Genomic DNA, 15664 nt, shown 5'->3' with positions numbered 1-15664 from the left:
GCTGGTAGATTCGAACTGCCGACCTAAATGCTATTGGGTTGTTATGATTTTATGTGAACTGTAATCTTCCCTAAAGGGTCACATGTTCCAACCCTTTTCTACTTCAGACTAAGAGTCAAGATTCTCCGGCACAAACTTGAAATTGGAATTCAGTGATCTCTCAGTAACAATGTACTTTTTAGCTTGGTATTCACTTGGTATCTTGGATGTTTGTAGAAAAAAATACTGAACGATCAACAGTTACATACGCAGAATGCCAAAAGAAAATAGATGCTTGGCAAAAAGTGTAGCAGGACACGTAAGTTCATGTGGGCAATGATTGTTAAGTATTTTTTCTTATTTGATGGACAATGGTATAAGTATGTCTATACTTCCATTGGCATTTTTCAGAGTTCTGGATTTAAAGCTAATGGCAAATTCCTGGGCATTCATGACATGGAATCCAGAGACCAGCTCAGCTAAAAGATGACTATAGACTTGACACATAAATAAGAACATACTCAGCTTCTGATTCCCATTTACCTAAAAGCAAAGGTGATAAGGGACTACTTCTTAAAAAGAAAGCTTATCAGAACTCTTCTTTTTTTCTTTTTACCAAATGCATCCAGAGGTGTAAAGTTCTATCTGGGTCAGTTGATGGCTATTTACCTAACAGTTCTGATCAGTGTAGCTGCTTACCCCCCTGAAGTTTTCAGCTATGTGCTTGACTGCATTTGAACCAAAGATATATTGATTCTGATGAGATCAAATTAAAACTGCTAGTCCAATATCCCCGTGCCACTAGAGTATACCAACAAATACAGTTTTAACCTGGAATTTTTAAATTGTCAAATAAGCCCCCAACTCATGGTGACCCCGTGTACAACATGTTTGGTTGCAGATTTGATGAATGTGATCCACAAGGTTTTTGTTGGTTAATTTTTGAAAGCAGATGGCTAGGCCTTGCTTCCTGGTCCTCCTTAGTCTGGAAACTCTGCCGAAACCTGTTCAGCATCATAGCAACACACAGGCCACCACTGACGGATGGTGGTTGCACATGAAGTGCGTTGGCCAAAAATCAAACCAGGTTTCCCACGTGGAAGATGAGAATTCTACCGCTGAACCACCAATGGCTCAGGAGTTTTTAATCAGGATGTTAAATGTCTTTAAAGAGCTAGAATCAGTTATTTCCTCCTCATACCATTCTCTGGCTATCTTGTCCAGACTGATTGGTACTCTCTTCTGTATCTGTCTCTCAAAAGAATACTACATTTTACGCAAGTAATACATGCCTTCGTATTTGTTTGCCAACCGCTCCCTCCACCCACAAGGTATTTTCGTAAGCTTGTTATGCTAATTTTTTTTCCACAGAAACATATGAAAAAAATTGGCCCGGTGATGCTTCTAAAAATACCTCATGGTGGGAGGGAATGGTTGGCAAACAAATGTAAAAGATGTGCATTATTTCTGTAAAAATATGGTAGTATTTGTGAAACTAAATAATTTTTTTAATATTTTAATATTATTACTTCATAAAACTTGATAATGTGGAAGGACTCCCTTGTAAAAAAAAAAAAGCAACAAAATGATTTCCTTAACAAACTATAATTTTGTAACTTTGCAACGATGGCACTGTTTATATTAGTTGCTTGCTTCAATTTTTTCCTTGAAGTCTTTGATTAAAAACAATAAGCAAACAACCCACCCCATCTCCTGGTACTATCTGATACATTGAATAGACAGCTTTTGGAATGAGGCTTTCACAGCAGCCCCAGCTTCCTTACTGCCCTTCCTGAAGTGCCTAGATAGTGCCGTCCGATGGAGGGTTGCACTCCTAGAGAGAATTAAATGGTCAATCTGCCCCTTGATAGCAGTGCTCTGTTTTGAAACCTTAAGGCTGGCTGGTGTGCTTCTCTGCCATGTTTTCTTCATTGCCTTCTCTTAAGTGGCTGCTTGTGTACATACATTATGTGCCTGTCTCTTTACCTCTAGAGTCTGCTGCTTCGAAAATAGGGCCCTCACCTTAATGCTAGGTCACCCCCAACTCTGTAAATAGCACCATGCCTTGCATTGACTTAATGCTTAATGTCTGTCAAATAAATGTGTTCTGTCGAGTCGATTCTGACTCATAGTGACCCTATAGGACAGAGTAGAACTGCCCCAGTTTCCTAGGCTGAAACCTTTATGGGAATATATCGCCCATGAAGCGGCTGATGTGTTCAGACCTTTCAATTAGCAACTGAGCACTTAACCACTGTGCCATCACGGCTCCTGTCAAATAAATATGTATTTTTTAAAACTGGATTTGGAGGCAGGCAACTCCTGTGAGACATAGTTTTACCTGGGGTCTTCCACTCTTCCAGTTCTTGCCTCTAATTCTTTATGAGTAGAACATTGCAGAGGGCCAGTAGGAGAAGCCTAGGGTGTGGTGTCATTATGACCCATTTCCTGTATTGTCCTTGGTAGCTGTGTGTCTTGGGTGAGTCACTGGCATCTCTGAGCCCCGCTGGCTCCAGTCGTAAAAAGGGGCTAAAGTAGTCGGCCTCCACAGGGTTGCTGTGGTATTATTCCTATACACAACCCCCACAAAGGAAATGAAAGTTTCATTAAGATATTGACATCATTATTGTTTTTCCTTTACTATATCCTCAGCATCTAGGACATTGCCTGGGATATAGTTAGTACTCAGTAGGTATCTTTTGAATGAATGAATGCATAACTACCCCTCACAGCCTCACACAAGCTTGGAAAGAGTAAAAGGTCTTCTGGAAACCATTTTGAGTCCTGCAGAAAAGAATGCCATAAAACCTCAAAATTATACTCCTAATTATGTTAATATTTCTTCTCTCCCATACACATTAAGTACTGAAATTTCAGCAGCAAAAAAAGTTGCCCCCGACCATCACTGGGTGGGCTGTTGTATTTATTTATTTTTTTAAATTGTACTTTAGATGAAGGTTTACAGAGCACACTAGTTTCTCATTAAACAATTAATATACATATTGTTTTGTGACATTGGTTGGCAACACCAAGACATGTCAACACTCTCTCCTTCTTGACCTTGGGTTTCCCATTACCAACTTCCCTGTCCCCTCCTGCCTTCTTGTTCTTGTCCCTGCGCTGGTGTGCCCATTTAGCCTCGTTTTGTTTTATGGGCCTGTCTAATCTTTGGCTGAAGGGTGAACCTCAGGAGTGACCAGTACTGAGCTAAAAGAGTGTCCAAGGGCCATACTCTCGGGGTTTCTCCGGTCTCTGTCAGGCCAGTAAGTCTGGTCTTTTTTTGTGAGTTAGAATTTTGTTCTACCTTTTTCTCCAGCTCTGTCGGGGACTCTCTATTGTGATCCCTGTCAGAGAAGTCAGTGGTGGTAGCCGGGCACCATCTAGTTGAACTGAACTCAGTCTGGTGGAGGCTGTGGTAGTTATGGTCCATTAGTCCTGTAGACTAATCTTTCCCTTGTGTCTTTGGTTTTCTTCATTCTGCCTCGCTTCAGACAGGGTGAGACCAGTGGAGTATCTTAGATGGTTGCTTACAAGCTTTTAAGATCACAGATGCTACTTTGCCAAAGCAGAATGTAGAACATTTTCTTTTTAAACTATGTTATGCCAATTGAACTAGATATTCCCTAAGACCATGATCCCCACAGCCCTCAGCCCAGTAATTTGGCCTCTCAGGGAGTTTGGATATGTCATGGAGCTTCCATGACCTTGCCTTGAACAAGTGCTGGCTCCCTTAGTATTGTGTATTGTTTTACCCTTCACCAAAATTGCCACTTGTTTATTGTCTATTTAGTGTTTCCTCCTCACCACCACTCCTCCATTCCTTCATAACCATCCAAGATTTTTTCTTTTTGTGTATAAATCTTTTCATGAGTTTTGTGATTGACATTTCACTTCTGGGCTGGGTGCTTTTTTGTTGTTGTTTACTTGTTTGGTTTTGAGATTTTCTCAAATTTTGCCTTTATTGCAGGAATCAGAAGTTGCTATCAAAAAATCCAAAGAATCCATATGAAGAGTCGAGCAGAGATGTGAGCAGTAGCAAGCCTACTGATGGAGAGGCTGGAATGTCTTCCCCCCAACTTTGGGTAATGCAACCAAAGCAGATGAAGCAAAGAATTGGCTTGCTATTAATCCCAGTTCCTTTGTCTTCATTTTCCACTGAGTTCAGAGAGACCAGAATCTGTTATAGCTTCTGGCTGGTGTTAATGTGAACCAATGCTACATCCACTGGGGAGGCTTTGTGTCAGGGAAGTGGGGTGAGGAGTTAGAGCATAGAGAGGGAATAAGAAAGGCTAAAAATAGTACCATAATTTAATGGCACAAGAAATTTATGGAATCTTTTTTTTTTTTCCTAACATGTAGCTTCTTCCTAGAACCTAGATTTTTATGTGTTATATGAAGAATTTTCCCCAATATTTAAGTGGTCCTCTTCCAACAGATTTTTTAAAAACCCAAGATTATGTTCCTAATATTCTTAGTGTTTTTTCTTTCCCATACATTATAATTCCAATTTCAAAGCAGCAAAATAGTTGTTAGATTTAGCAAATAAAAATTCAGGATGCCCAATTAAATTCATGCTTATACCAGAAGTTCAAATTTAAATTCAAATTTAACTGAGTGTCCTGTATTTTATCTGGTAACCCTATATGTTTTCTAAAAAGTTTAGTGTATTGGGAAGTTCGAGATGCTTCCTTAGATTACCCACTTCAGTAATTGATCTTGAAACACTAGAGGGCAGACTCGGGACAGGCATGGGAAAGCTGGACAAAGAATAAGGAAGCTAGAAGGAGAATCGAGGCGTTTGATTGTGGTGTTGGCAAAGGATAGTGAATATACCACAGACTTTCAGAAGAATGAACAAATCTGTCTGGGAGGAAGTACAGCCAGAATGCTTTTTAGAAGCAAGGATGGCGAGACTTCACCTTGCTTACTTTGGACATGTCATCAGGAAAAACTAATTGTTAGAAAAGTAAATCATGTTTGGTAAAGGGTCAGTGCAGATGAGGAAAAACCCCCCATGAGATGGATTAACACGGTGGCTCAAGCATACCAAAGATTGTGAGGATGCCGTAGGACCAGGCAACATTTCGTTCTGTTATACAGATGGTTGGAGCCAACTTGACAGCAACTAACAACAAGCTTTCTTGAAAATATTAAGGAAATTTCCATTTCCAGAAGCCTGTCAGAGATAGCTTGGCTGGTTTAGTGTTTGCCGTTGGTATTATTTGTGGTATACATTGTCTAAGAGTCTGAAATATAATGAAGGTCCATTGGAGATGGAAGCCTGTTGGCAAATAGGAAAGAGCTATTAGGAAGTGATTATGGATAAGTAAAGGCAGTGTTTGACGTCCTTCCATTTTCTCCATTCCCAAGTTTCCATCTCACCTTGCATTGCTTTCCTGTAGCTGTGCTTCTGACTAACAGTTGATCATCTCTCCCTGCTTGTCATAGGCTTTTAGAGTGTACTTATTTTTTGTGTTCAACTTGAATATTAAACTAAAATAAGAAATATGAGTTCTAGTTTTATTCTCCCACTAATTGTCTGTCTAATCTTCAGCAAGTCACTCAACCTTTGCAGAACTCTGCTTCTTCTTCAGTACAACAAGGTGTTTGGATTAGATGATCTCTAAAAAATAAAAAATACTAAAGATCCCTGTATATCACCTGTCTGTCAGTTTGTTGTACTGTGAGGGCTTACGTGTTGCTATGATGCTAGAAGCTATGGTACTGATATTTCAGATACCAACAAGGTCACCAGGATGGGCGGGTTTCAGTGGGGCTTCCAGACTGAGAAAGACTAGGAAGAAGGACCTGGCAGTGTACTTCTGAAAAAATTGGCCAGTGAAAATCTTATCAATAGCAGCAGAACATTGTCTGATATAGCGCTGAAGATGAGCCCCACAAGTTGGAAGGCACTCAAAATATGACTGGGGAGGAGTTCCCTCCTCAAAGTAGAGTCAACCATAATGATGTGGATGGAGTCAAGCTTATGGGACCTTCATTTGCTGATGTGGTATGACTCAAAATGAGAAGAAACAGCTGCAAACATCCATTAATAATCAGAGGGTGGAATTTATGAAGTATGAATCTGGGAAAATTGGAAATCATTAAAAATGAAATGGAACACATAAAGATCAATATCCTCGGTGTTAGTGAACTGAAATGGACTGGTATTGGCCATTTTGAATTGGAAAATCATATGGTTTACTATGCCGGGAATGAGAAATTAAAGAGCCATCACATTCATTGTCAAAAAGAACATTTCAAGATCTGTCTTGAAGTTCAACACTGTCAGTGATATGACAATAGCCATACACCTACAAGAAAGACAGTTAACACAACTGTTTTCAAATTTATGCACCAACCACAAATGCCAAAGATTAATAAATTGAAGATTTTTACCAGCTTCTGTAGTCTGAAATTGATCAAACATGCAATCAAGATGTACTGATAGTTACTGGTGATTGGAATGCAAAACCTGGAAACAAAGAAGGATCAGTAGTTGGAAAATATGGCCTTGGTGATAGAAACTACGCTGGAGATTGCATGATTGAATTTTGTAAGAGTAATGACTTGGAAACCCTGGTAGTATAGTGGTTAAGAGCTACGGCTGCTAACCAAAAGATTGGCAGTTCAAATCCACCAGGCACTCCTTGGAAACCCTATGGAGCAGTTCTACTCCGTCCTATAGGGTCACTATGAGTCAGAATCGACTCGACGGCAATGGGTTTTTTAATGACTTCATTGCAAATACCTTTTTTCAATAACATAAAATGTAACTATACACGTGAACCTCACTGGATGGAATACACAGGAATCAAAGTGGCTACATCTGTGGAAAGAGAAGCTCAATATCATCAGTCAGAACAAGACCAGGAACCAAATACAGAACAGACCATCAATTGCCAATATGCAAGTTCAAGTTGAAGCTGAAGAAAATTAAAACAAGTCCATGAGAACCAAAGTCTGATTTCGAATATATCCCACCTGAACTTAGAGGCCATCTCAGGAATAGATTTGACACATTGGACACTAGTGACTGCAGACTAGATGAGTTGCGGGATAACATCAAGGACGTCATACATGAAGAAAGCAAAAGGTCCTGAAAAAGACAGGAAAAAAAGAAAAGACCAAAGTGGATGTCAGTGGAGACTCTGAAACTTACTCTTGAACTAAATCAAATGGAAGAAATGATGAAATAAAAGTCCTGAACAGGTTTCAAAGGGCAACTCAGGAAGAAAAAAGTAAAGTATTATAATGAAATGTGCAAAGGCCTGGAATTAGAAAACCAAAGGAGAAGAACACACTTGGCATTTCTCAAGCTGAAAGAACTGAAGAAAAAATTCGGGCCTCAAGTTGCAACATCGAAGGATTCTGTGGGCAAAATATTGAATAACACAGGAAGCATCAAAAGAAGGTGGAAGGAATACAGAGCCACTGGTACCATTTCAGAAGGTAGTGTATGATCAGGAACCGATGGTATTGAAGGAAGAAGTCCAAGCTGCACTGAAGGCATGGGCAAAAAACAAGGTTCCAGGAATTGACAGAATGCCAATGGAGATGTTTCAGTAAACGGATACAGCACTAGAGGTACTCACTTGTCTCTGCCAAAAATTTGGAAGACAGCTACCTGGCCCGTAGACTGAAAGAGATCCATATTTGTGCCCATTCCAAAGAAAGGTGATCCAATAAAAAAAAAAAAAACCAAACCCATTGCCGTCGAGTTGATGCCGACGCATAGCGACCCTACAGGACAGAGTAGAACTGCCCCATAGAGTTTCCAAGGAGCGCCTGGTAGATTCGAACTGCTGACCTTTTGGGTAGCAGCCATAGCACTTAACCACTAGGCCACCAGGGTTTCCAATAGACTGTGGCAATTATCAAACAGTATCATTAATATCATACCCAAGTAAAATTTAAAAAAATTTTTATTGTGTTTTAGCTGTAATTTTACAGTACAAATTAATTTCTCATGCAAAAATTTATACACAAATTGTTTTGTGACATTGGTTGCAATCCCCACAATATGTCAGCACTCTCCCTCTTTCCCTTAACACCCTGGATTTCCTGTGTCCACTCGTCCCGGTTACATGCAAGTAAAATTTTGCTGAAGATAATTAAAAAGTGATTGCAACAGTACATCGAAAGGGAACTGCCATAAGTCAAGCCAGATTCAGAAGAGGATGTGGAACTAGAGACATCATTGCTGATGTCAGATGGCACTTGGCTGAAAGCAGAGAATACCAGAAAGATGTTTACCTGTGTCTTATTGACTATGCAAATGCATTCGACTGTGTGGATCATAACAAATTATGGATATTGCTAAGAATGGGAATTCCAGAACACTTAATTATGCTCATGAGGAGTCTGTACATAGACTAAGAGGCAGTCGTTCAAAAAGTACAAGGGGATTCTGTCTGGTTTAAACTCAGGAAAGTTGTGTGTCAGGGTTGTATCCTTTCACCATACTTATTCCATCTGCATGTTTGAGCAAATAATCTGAAAAACTGGATTATATGAAGAAGAACACTGCATCAGGATTGGACGACTTATTAACAACCTGAAATATGCAGATGACACAACCTTGCTTGCTGAAAGTGAAGAGGACTTGAAGCACTTACTAATGAAGATCAAAGATCACAGCCTTCAGTGTGGATTGCACCTCAACATAAAGAAAACAAATATCCTCACAACTGGACCAATAAGCACCATCATGATAAATGGAGAAAAGATTGAAGTTGTCAAGGATTTCATTTTACTGGGATCCACAATCAATGCCCATGGAAGCATCAGTCAAGAAATCAAATGATGTGTTGGGAAAATCTGCTGCAAAAAACCTCTTTAAAGTGTTGAAAAGCAAAGATGTCACCTTGAGGGCTAAAGTTCGCCTGACCCGGCCATGGTATTTTTAATTGCCTCACATGCATTCCAAAGCTGGACAATGAATAAGGAGGACCGAAGAAGAATTGATGCCTTTGAATTACGGTGTTTGCAAAGAATATAGACTATACCATGGACTGCCAGAAGAACAAACAAATCTGTCTTGGAAGAAATACAGCCAGAGTGCTCCTTGTAAGAGAGTATGGTGAGACTTTGTTTCATGTACTTTGGACATGTTATCAGGAGGGACCAGTCACTGGAGAAGAACATCATGCTTGCTAAGGTAGAGGGTCAGCAAAAAAGAGAAAGACCCTTAACAAGATGGATTGACACAGTGGCTGCAACCATGGGGTCAAACATAGCCATAATGGTAAGGACGGTGCAAGATCGGGTGGTGTTTCATTCTGTTGTGCATAGGGTCTCTCTGAGTCAGAACCAGCTCAAAAACAAGATCCCTGTGTCTCTATAGATTTCTTAAGTGTGTGTTTCTGGATGGATTTAGTTATAGACTGTCTTCAGTTCTTTGAAGCATTGTGGGCTTTAAATTCCCAGGTTGTACTTGTCAGTCTGGGGAGTCCCTGGGTGGTGCAAACGGTCAAGTGCTCTACTATTAGCGGAAAGTTGGTGGTTTGAACCCACCCAGAGGCTCTTAGGAGACAGGCCTGGCAATCTGCTTCTGAAAGGTCACAACCTTGAAAACTCTATGAAGCAGTTCTACTCTGCACATCTGGAGTCACCATGAGTTGGAATCGACTTGATGACAATGAACAACAACACTTGTCATTCTATATGGTACTTCATTCAGGTTTGGGGCAGCAAGTTTAATTCATCTTATTTAAATTATGGAAGAGAAGGAGAAACACAATCTATGTTTGTGGTGTTTTAAAAAATCACTGTCATGAGCAGCTTGGTGGCTTAGGGCTGTGTTAGGAGGCCTGGGGCTGCTGACTGTAGTCCTTCCCAGCAGTCATAAATGTCCCCGACACCAACTGCTGCTGCACGTATCAGTGGGAATGGGAAACAGCAAAGCACCCAAACTAGGAGAGGCAGCAGAAACAAATCTGGTTCCATTAGCTGCCTTCCCCATCTCAGCTCAGAACTCTGGGTTCTATGTTCTTCTGGCCAAGAGGCACAAGGTTGGAAAATTTGTAATACAGAGGGCTGGTTCCTGACTTGAGCCAGAAATAATGGATCTGCCCCCTTGAAGAGTGGGTCGTGTATTGACTTTGCAATCTGTTGCTTCAGGGAGACCATTAATAAAGAGGAGGTGACAGTTAATTAGTGTGGTGGAAAATAAGAAAATGAAAACACATGTCTGTGGGATTCGCTCTTCCATTACCTACATTTATTTCCCTTCTTTCTAATCAGCTCCACTCCTTAACCCTTCCTACACTTTCCTTAAAGAGAACCATGGACAAAGAAATGCTTGTTTTCCACTCCCTTTTTCTCGTGGTACACAGTATTTCTGAGGAGGACCTATTTCTGAACCCATGGAGCGTAATCAGCAGAAGCCTTGGAGCCAGTCCCTCTTCAAGGCTACTCATGGGCAGGGGGCGGGGCTGCACCACACTCTACATCCTTCATTCTTAAGCAAGGGAACATGTATTCTCTTTCCTTCTGTCAGTCATCTATTTTATTATCTAATCTATTTATTTAGTTTGAGTGCAAGCAACTCTGGTCAGCCTACACTGCAGGTTCCCAATCAAGTTTGGGCAATATAAATAATAAGAGAAGTAATCATTTTATTGACTGAAGAGAAATTTTGCTGCTTTCTTAGCCTGCCTTTTAAAATATTGGTTCCCAAGCTGTTCAACAGTAAAGGTCCTTTGTAACATTAAAACATTTTGTGGGTCCCTGCAAAACAGTAGTTACACTATTAAACCAAAAAACCAAACCTGTTGCCATCCAGTCGATTTCAACTCATAGTGACCCTAAAGAACACTGTTGTTGTTGTGTGCCATCGAGTCGATTCCGACTCATAGCGACCCTATAGGACAGAGTAGAACTGACCCATAGAGTTCTAGGACACTATTAGTACCCATTTAATCAGAACTCAGTGACATATTTAAGTAAATTTTATTAACCATATATATGTTGTTGTTAGGTGCTGTAGGGTCAGTTCCAACTCATAGCGACCCCATATACAATAGAACGAAATACTGCCTGGTCCTGTGCCATCCTCATGATTGTTGTTATGCTTGAGCCCATTGTTGCAGCCACTGTGTCAATGCATCTTGTTCAGGGTCTTCCTCTTTTTCACTGGCCCTCTACTTTACCAAGCATGATGGTCTTCTCCAGGGACTGGTCCCTCGTGATAACATGCCAAAGTATGTGAGATGTAGTCTCACCATCCTCCCTTCTAAGGAGCATTCTGGCTGTGCTTCTTCCAAGACAGATCTGTTGATTCTTTTGGCAGTCCATGGTATATTCAACATTTGTCACCAGCACCATAACTCAAAGATGTCAATTCTTCTTCCGTCTTCTGTATTCATTGCCCAGCTTTTGCATGGATATGAAGCTATTGAAAACACCATGGCTTGGCCCAGGCACACCTTAGTCCTTAAAGTGACATCTTTACTTTTTAACACTTTAAGCATCTATATATATGGTTAATAAAATTGAGTTAATAAAAAATTTATGTGTTTATATACACACACACACACACGTATATATATGTATAACCAATTGCTGTTGAATCAGGTCTGACTCATGGTGACTCCGTGTGTGTCGAAGTGGAACTGTGCTCCATAGGGTTTTCAATGGCTGGTATTTTGGAAGTAGATCATCAGGCCTTTCTTTCAAGGTGCGTCTGGGTGGACTCACATCTCCAACCTTTTGGTTGGTAGCCAAGAGCATTAACCATTCTCATCGCCCAGGGACTCCATCTATATATACGAAAAGTTGCGACACATACATATATGACTTATGCTACTTGTCTGGCCGATAGGCACTGTGTAAAATACTTATGGATTCTTTGATTGCTTATAGTAAAACAGTAATGCCAGGGATCTATGGCCCCAAAGCTGGGATTACAAAATTAGAATAGATTCTTCAGTAAAGGTATTGGTAGTACCTAGTTGTTGTAATGGAGAGGTACATAAGATCCTAATTGAAAACTGAATCTTTCATTTGCCAGAGAGATAAATTTGGTAGGACCTTTTCTTCCAGCTTGCATCTTCCACAGGATGAAAATAATGAAGCCATGGACTTGATTTAATGTTGAGATAATTTGTGGATTATGACAATATCCTCTTTCTCCCTTTTGTTCTCTGCAGTTTGTGATTTTAAAGGAACACCAAGACCTCAAGTGTGGGAGTCAACCTGTGGCCCTGAAGGATGTTCAGACAGCAGATGTTGGCCAGCTTTCTTCCCTGGCACCTGGTAAATGGCTACCTTTATCTGGGTCCTGAATGTTTTCCAGTGAAAAGTCTCATCTAACCACTGAAAAAACAAACCAGTTGCTTTTGAGTCAGCCGCGATTCATGGTGATCCCATGTGTGTCAGAGTAGAACTGTACTCCACAGGGTTTTCCGTAGCTGATTTTTTGGAAGTAGATCACCAGGCTTTTCTTCTGGGGCACCTCTGGGTACACTTACTTCTCTTATCAACTGAGCAGGTTAACCATTTGTACCACCCAGGGGCTCCTAACCACAGAAACAAGAAGTTAAATTGCATAATCTGTGTGAGCAGCTGGGCTGTATTGGAATGACATGGAGCTTAAAGAAATTAATTTAGACTGGATTTTTATCTTCTGTGAGGTCACCGTGTTTACTCAAAACTCTGGCTGCTTAGCAGTCTACTAGATCCATTTGAGCATGCACACAATGAGTGATTACTTGTTTTGAATTAGGGTGGGTTCTGAGGTCCTTCTTGAGGTTTGGGATCTATACCGGTAGCTGTAGATATAAAATATATATATATATATATTTTTTTTTTATATATACCGGTAGCTGTAAATATAAAAAAAAAAAAAAAAATAGCTACAGCTAAATTGGAAATGGCTGAAAAGAAAACATGTTCCATGTTCCACTAAGAAGGGTTCCTGTGAATTTAAGTTGATCTGGAGGTTGTCCTGGGGATTTGGAAGTATTCAAGTCTTATCAGGGGCTAGACTCAGCCAGACGCCCAGCAGTCTGTGAAGTCCAGCCAAGCGAGCCACTGTGGGGGAAGGGCCATACAGTCTACATAGGTTCTCAGGCTGTTCTGGAACTCAATCTGCTTCTGGTAGAGACGGAGTCAGATAACCTTTGACATAATACTTCTGCCAAGAGTTTTATTATGATAAACCTCTTGGGCTTAGGTTTCTGATATTCTGCTTTAGAACCCAGAGGACGTTGTTGAACATGGTTTTGTATCATAAGCCTTTAGAGAGGTTGGGAGAAACACTGAGCCAATAAAAACAGTACCTCCGCTAATGAAAGGGGCTTCAGCTCCACTTATATTTTCTGATATTTGCCCTTCAATAAATAAGCTTATTACCATACCCTCCTCCTTAGCTTTCTTGGTATAGAGAACATAGGCTTCTTGTTTTAGAAGACTCACTCTAAATTCCTCTCTCACACGTATGTTCCCACATAACTCACATAAATAATGAATTCAGTAGAACTTTATTGTCTAATTTGAGGAAGTTCCTGGATACTAAGGTACACATTAAGAATTGAATATTAAAACTACAATAAATATTACAGTTTTTTTTATATGCACTGGTACCACTGTTGTTGCATGGATAATTAAAAAATTCAGCATTTTCAAAATTTGCATTTTTTTTGTTATTATTGGTAGCACTATTAAAAAGCAGTGTAAAAATATTGGAATGTCTTGTTATATACTACTGTTCCTTGAGGAACTAAACACACATAATTATTTCTTGTAAATGTAATTCATTATATATGTGTATATATATATATACACACACACATATACATATATACACATGTATATATGGAGCCCTGGTGGCCCAGTGGTTAAGTGTTACAGCTGCTAACCAAAAGCTTCGCAGTTTGAATTCACCAGCCACTCCCTGGAAACCCTATGGGGCAGTTCTACTCTGTCCAATAGGGTTGCTATGAGTTGGAATTGACTCAACGGCAACAGGTTTGGTTTGGTTGTGTTAATATGGGTGATCACATTGCCAGTCATGTCTTGCTGTCTCATAAATGCCTTCAGTGAAAGTGGAAATAGAGATGGGAATGGGAGGTTGGAATGAGATCTGAGAATGAGATAAATGATCATGAGATAAAAGAGCATGTTAAGGAGCCATGAGATAAAAGATTGTCTTTGAGCCAATTCCTCCTCAGCTCCTGAAAAATCATCTAAAACATAGGCTCTACTAGCAGTAGGTATGTAGAATCATCTTCATTGACCTCAGTAAGCATTGAATGGTGCAGGTTAGGTACAGACTTCCATGCTAATACAAGTGTGCATAAATTGTGAGGCCAGTTCTCAAGTCATTTATGGCCCAGACGGAGAGAGGCCATATACAGAGAAAGCTAAAGAAAAATATCAAGAAGCAAATTCCTTTGAATCATCTCAACCTACCAAGACTTTTTAATTTTTAAAAATTGGGTCCTGAATGGTTTGAGAATAGGTTGATTTTGTGTCTCATCTTTCAGGCCTATTCTCTAACCGTCACTATTAGGTTCTCTCTTTTGCTGGGCATTGTGAAGCATGTGAATACTGAAATTTCTTTTTTCTTTTGTATAGGGTCAGTGCAACCAACTCCATACAGGCAGGGGCCCCGGGTTCATGGAATGAACACAGAGCAAAGCTGCTGGATTCCATCATCAAGTAATAATACCTCTGGTCCCCAGGGAATGGAGAAGAACCTTCATCTACCGTCCTATGTGGCGCGACCCATTGCTGTGGGGGCTGAGAAGCTCCACTCTTCTCCTGTCAGCTAAGCCATTATGGCAACAAAGGGGTCCCAATCCACCATGCTAGATCCATCATGATAAATGGAGCCGACTCAGTGAAAAACCAGAATTAAATGAGAAGTCAAGAAGAACTGGGCCAATGGATAGTATTTTTCCTTTCCAAAAGTAGAGGAAAAATACAGATTCTGGCTCCACAGATATCTCTACAGCTAACCCTGGAGAAAAGTATGTAGCTGTGCTTTTGTTTCTTCCTTCAAGAAGCCCCACTGCAGATTTTCAAATAATAGTAACCTGCAGAATCACTAGGTAACTTGTTAAAAACCAAAACTGAGACAGTGGTGATTTGTAAACTCTGTCGTCTTCAATCATCAAATCTACAGATAAATTTTTGCCCGCTGCTGCCCTAGAAGGAATCTGGGGTTAAAGCAGGCAAGCACACAGGTTTGGTCAGTTATAATTTCTTTTATCTGCACAGAGCATTTAGAGTATTAAAATCACCGTTAGGATTTTTTGCAGGCTTTTTGCTTATCATTGGTGTTTTCCATGCCGGTAATTTTGCAGAACCAATTGTAATAAATTAATGAAAAATGTCATAACTTAGAACTTTATTTCTTGAGAATTAGGTGGTCTATTTTTTTCTACTTTAAAATCTGTGAATGAAAACATTTAATTTTTAAAATATTACCCAAGAGACTGCAATGTTTTTCAGTGATTACTCTTCCTCGCAGAATTTTTTTTCCAATGAAAATGGTCACTTCTCCCTTTGTGTGTTCGCACAGAACCTTTTACTTATTTTTAAATGTGAGATTGTAAGCAAATTACCTGATCGATTTTCATTATGGACAGCAATCAATTTCTTCTAATTATTTAAATAAAATCACCATGAAACAAACATTTTATTGTCCATCTGGTGAAGTAGTTAATTTTAATCTAAG

General features: G+C 39.9%; 1 protein-coding gene across 1 annotated transcript in view; it reads left to right on the top strand.

The window, feature by feature from the left end:
* EGF (epidermal growth factor) overlaps nt 1-14830 on the top strand; it is a 142064-nt gene extending 127234 nt beyond the window's left edge. Inside the window, exons 21-23 of the mRNA XM_049885522.1 lie at nt 3947-4061; nt 12132-12237; nt 14560-14830. Of these exons, the coding sequence (XP_049741479.1) occupies nt 3947-4061; nt 12132-12237; nt 14560-14756 (418 nt within the window). The 3' untranslated portion in view covers nt 14757-14830. The remainder of the gene's footprint in view (nt 1-3946; nt 4062-12131; nt 12238-14559) is intronic.
* Nucleotides 14831-15664: the final 834 nt, after the last annotated feature.

The sequence above is a fragment of the Elephas maximus genome, chromosome 5, assembly GCF_024166365.1.
Source record: "Elephas maximus indicus isolate mEleMax1 chromosome 5, mEleMax1 primary haplotype, whole genome shotgun sequence".
NCBI classification, from domain to species: domain Eukaryota; kingdom Metazoa; phylum Chordata; class Mammalia; order Proboscidea; family Elephantidae; genus Elephas; species Elephas maximus.
The sequence above is the reverse complement of the archived record's forward strand: the minus strand, read 5'-3'. Positions and strand labels throughout refer to the sequence as shown.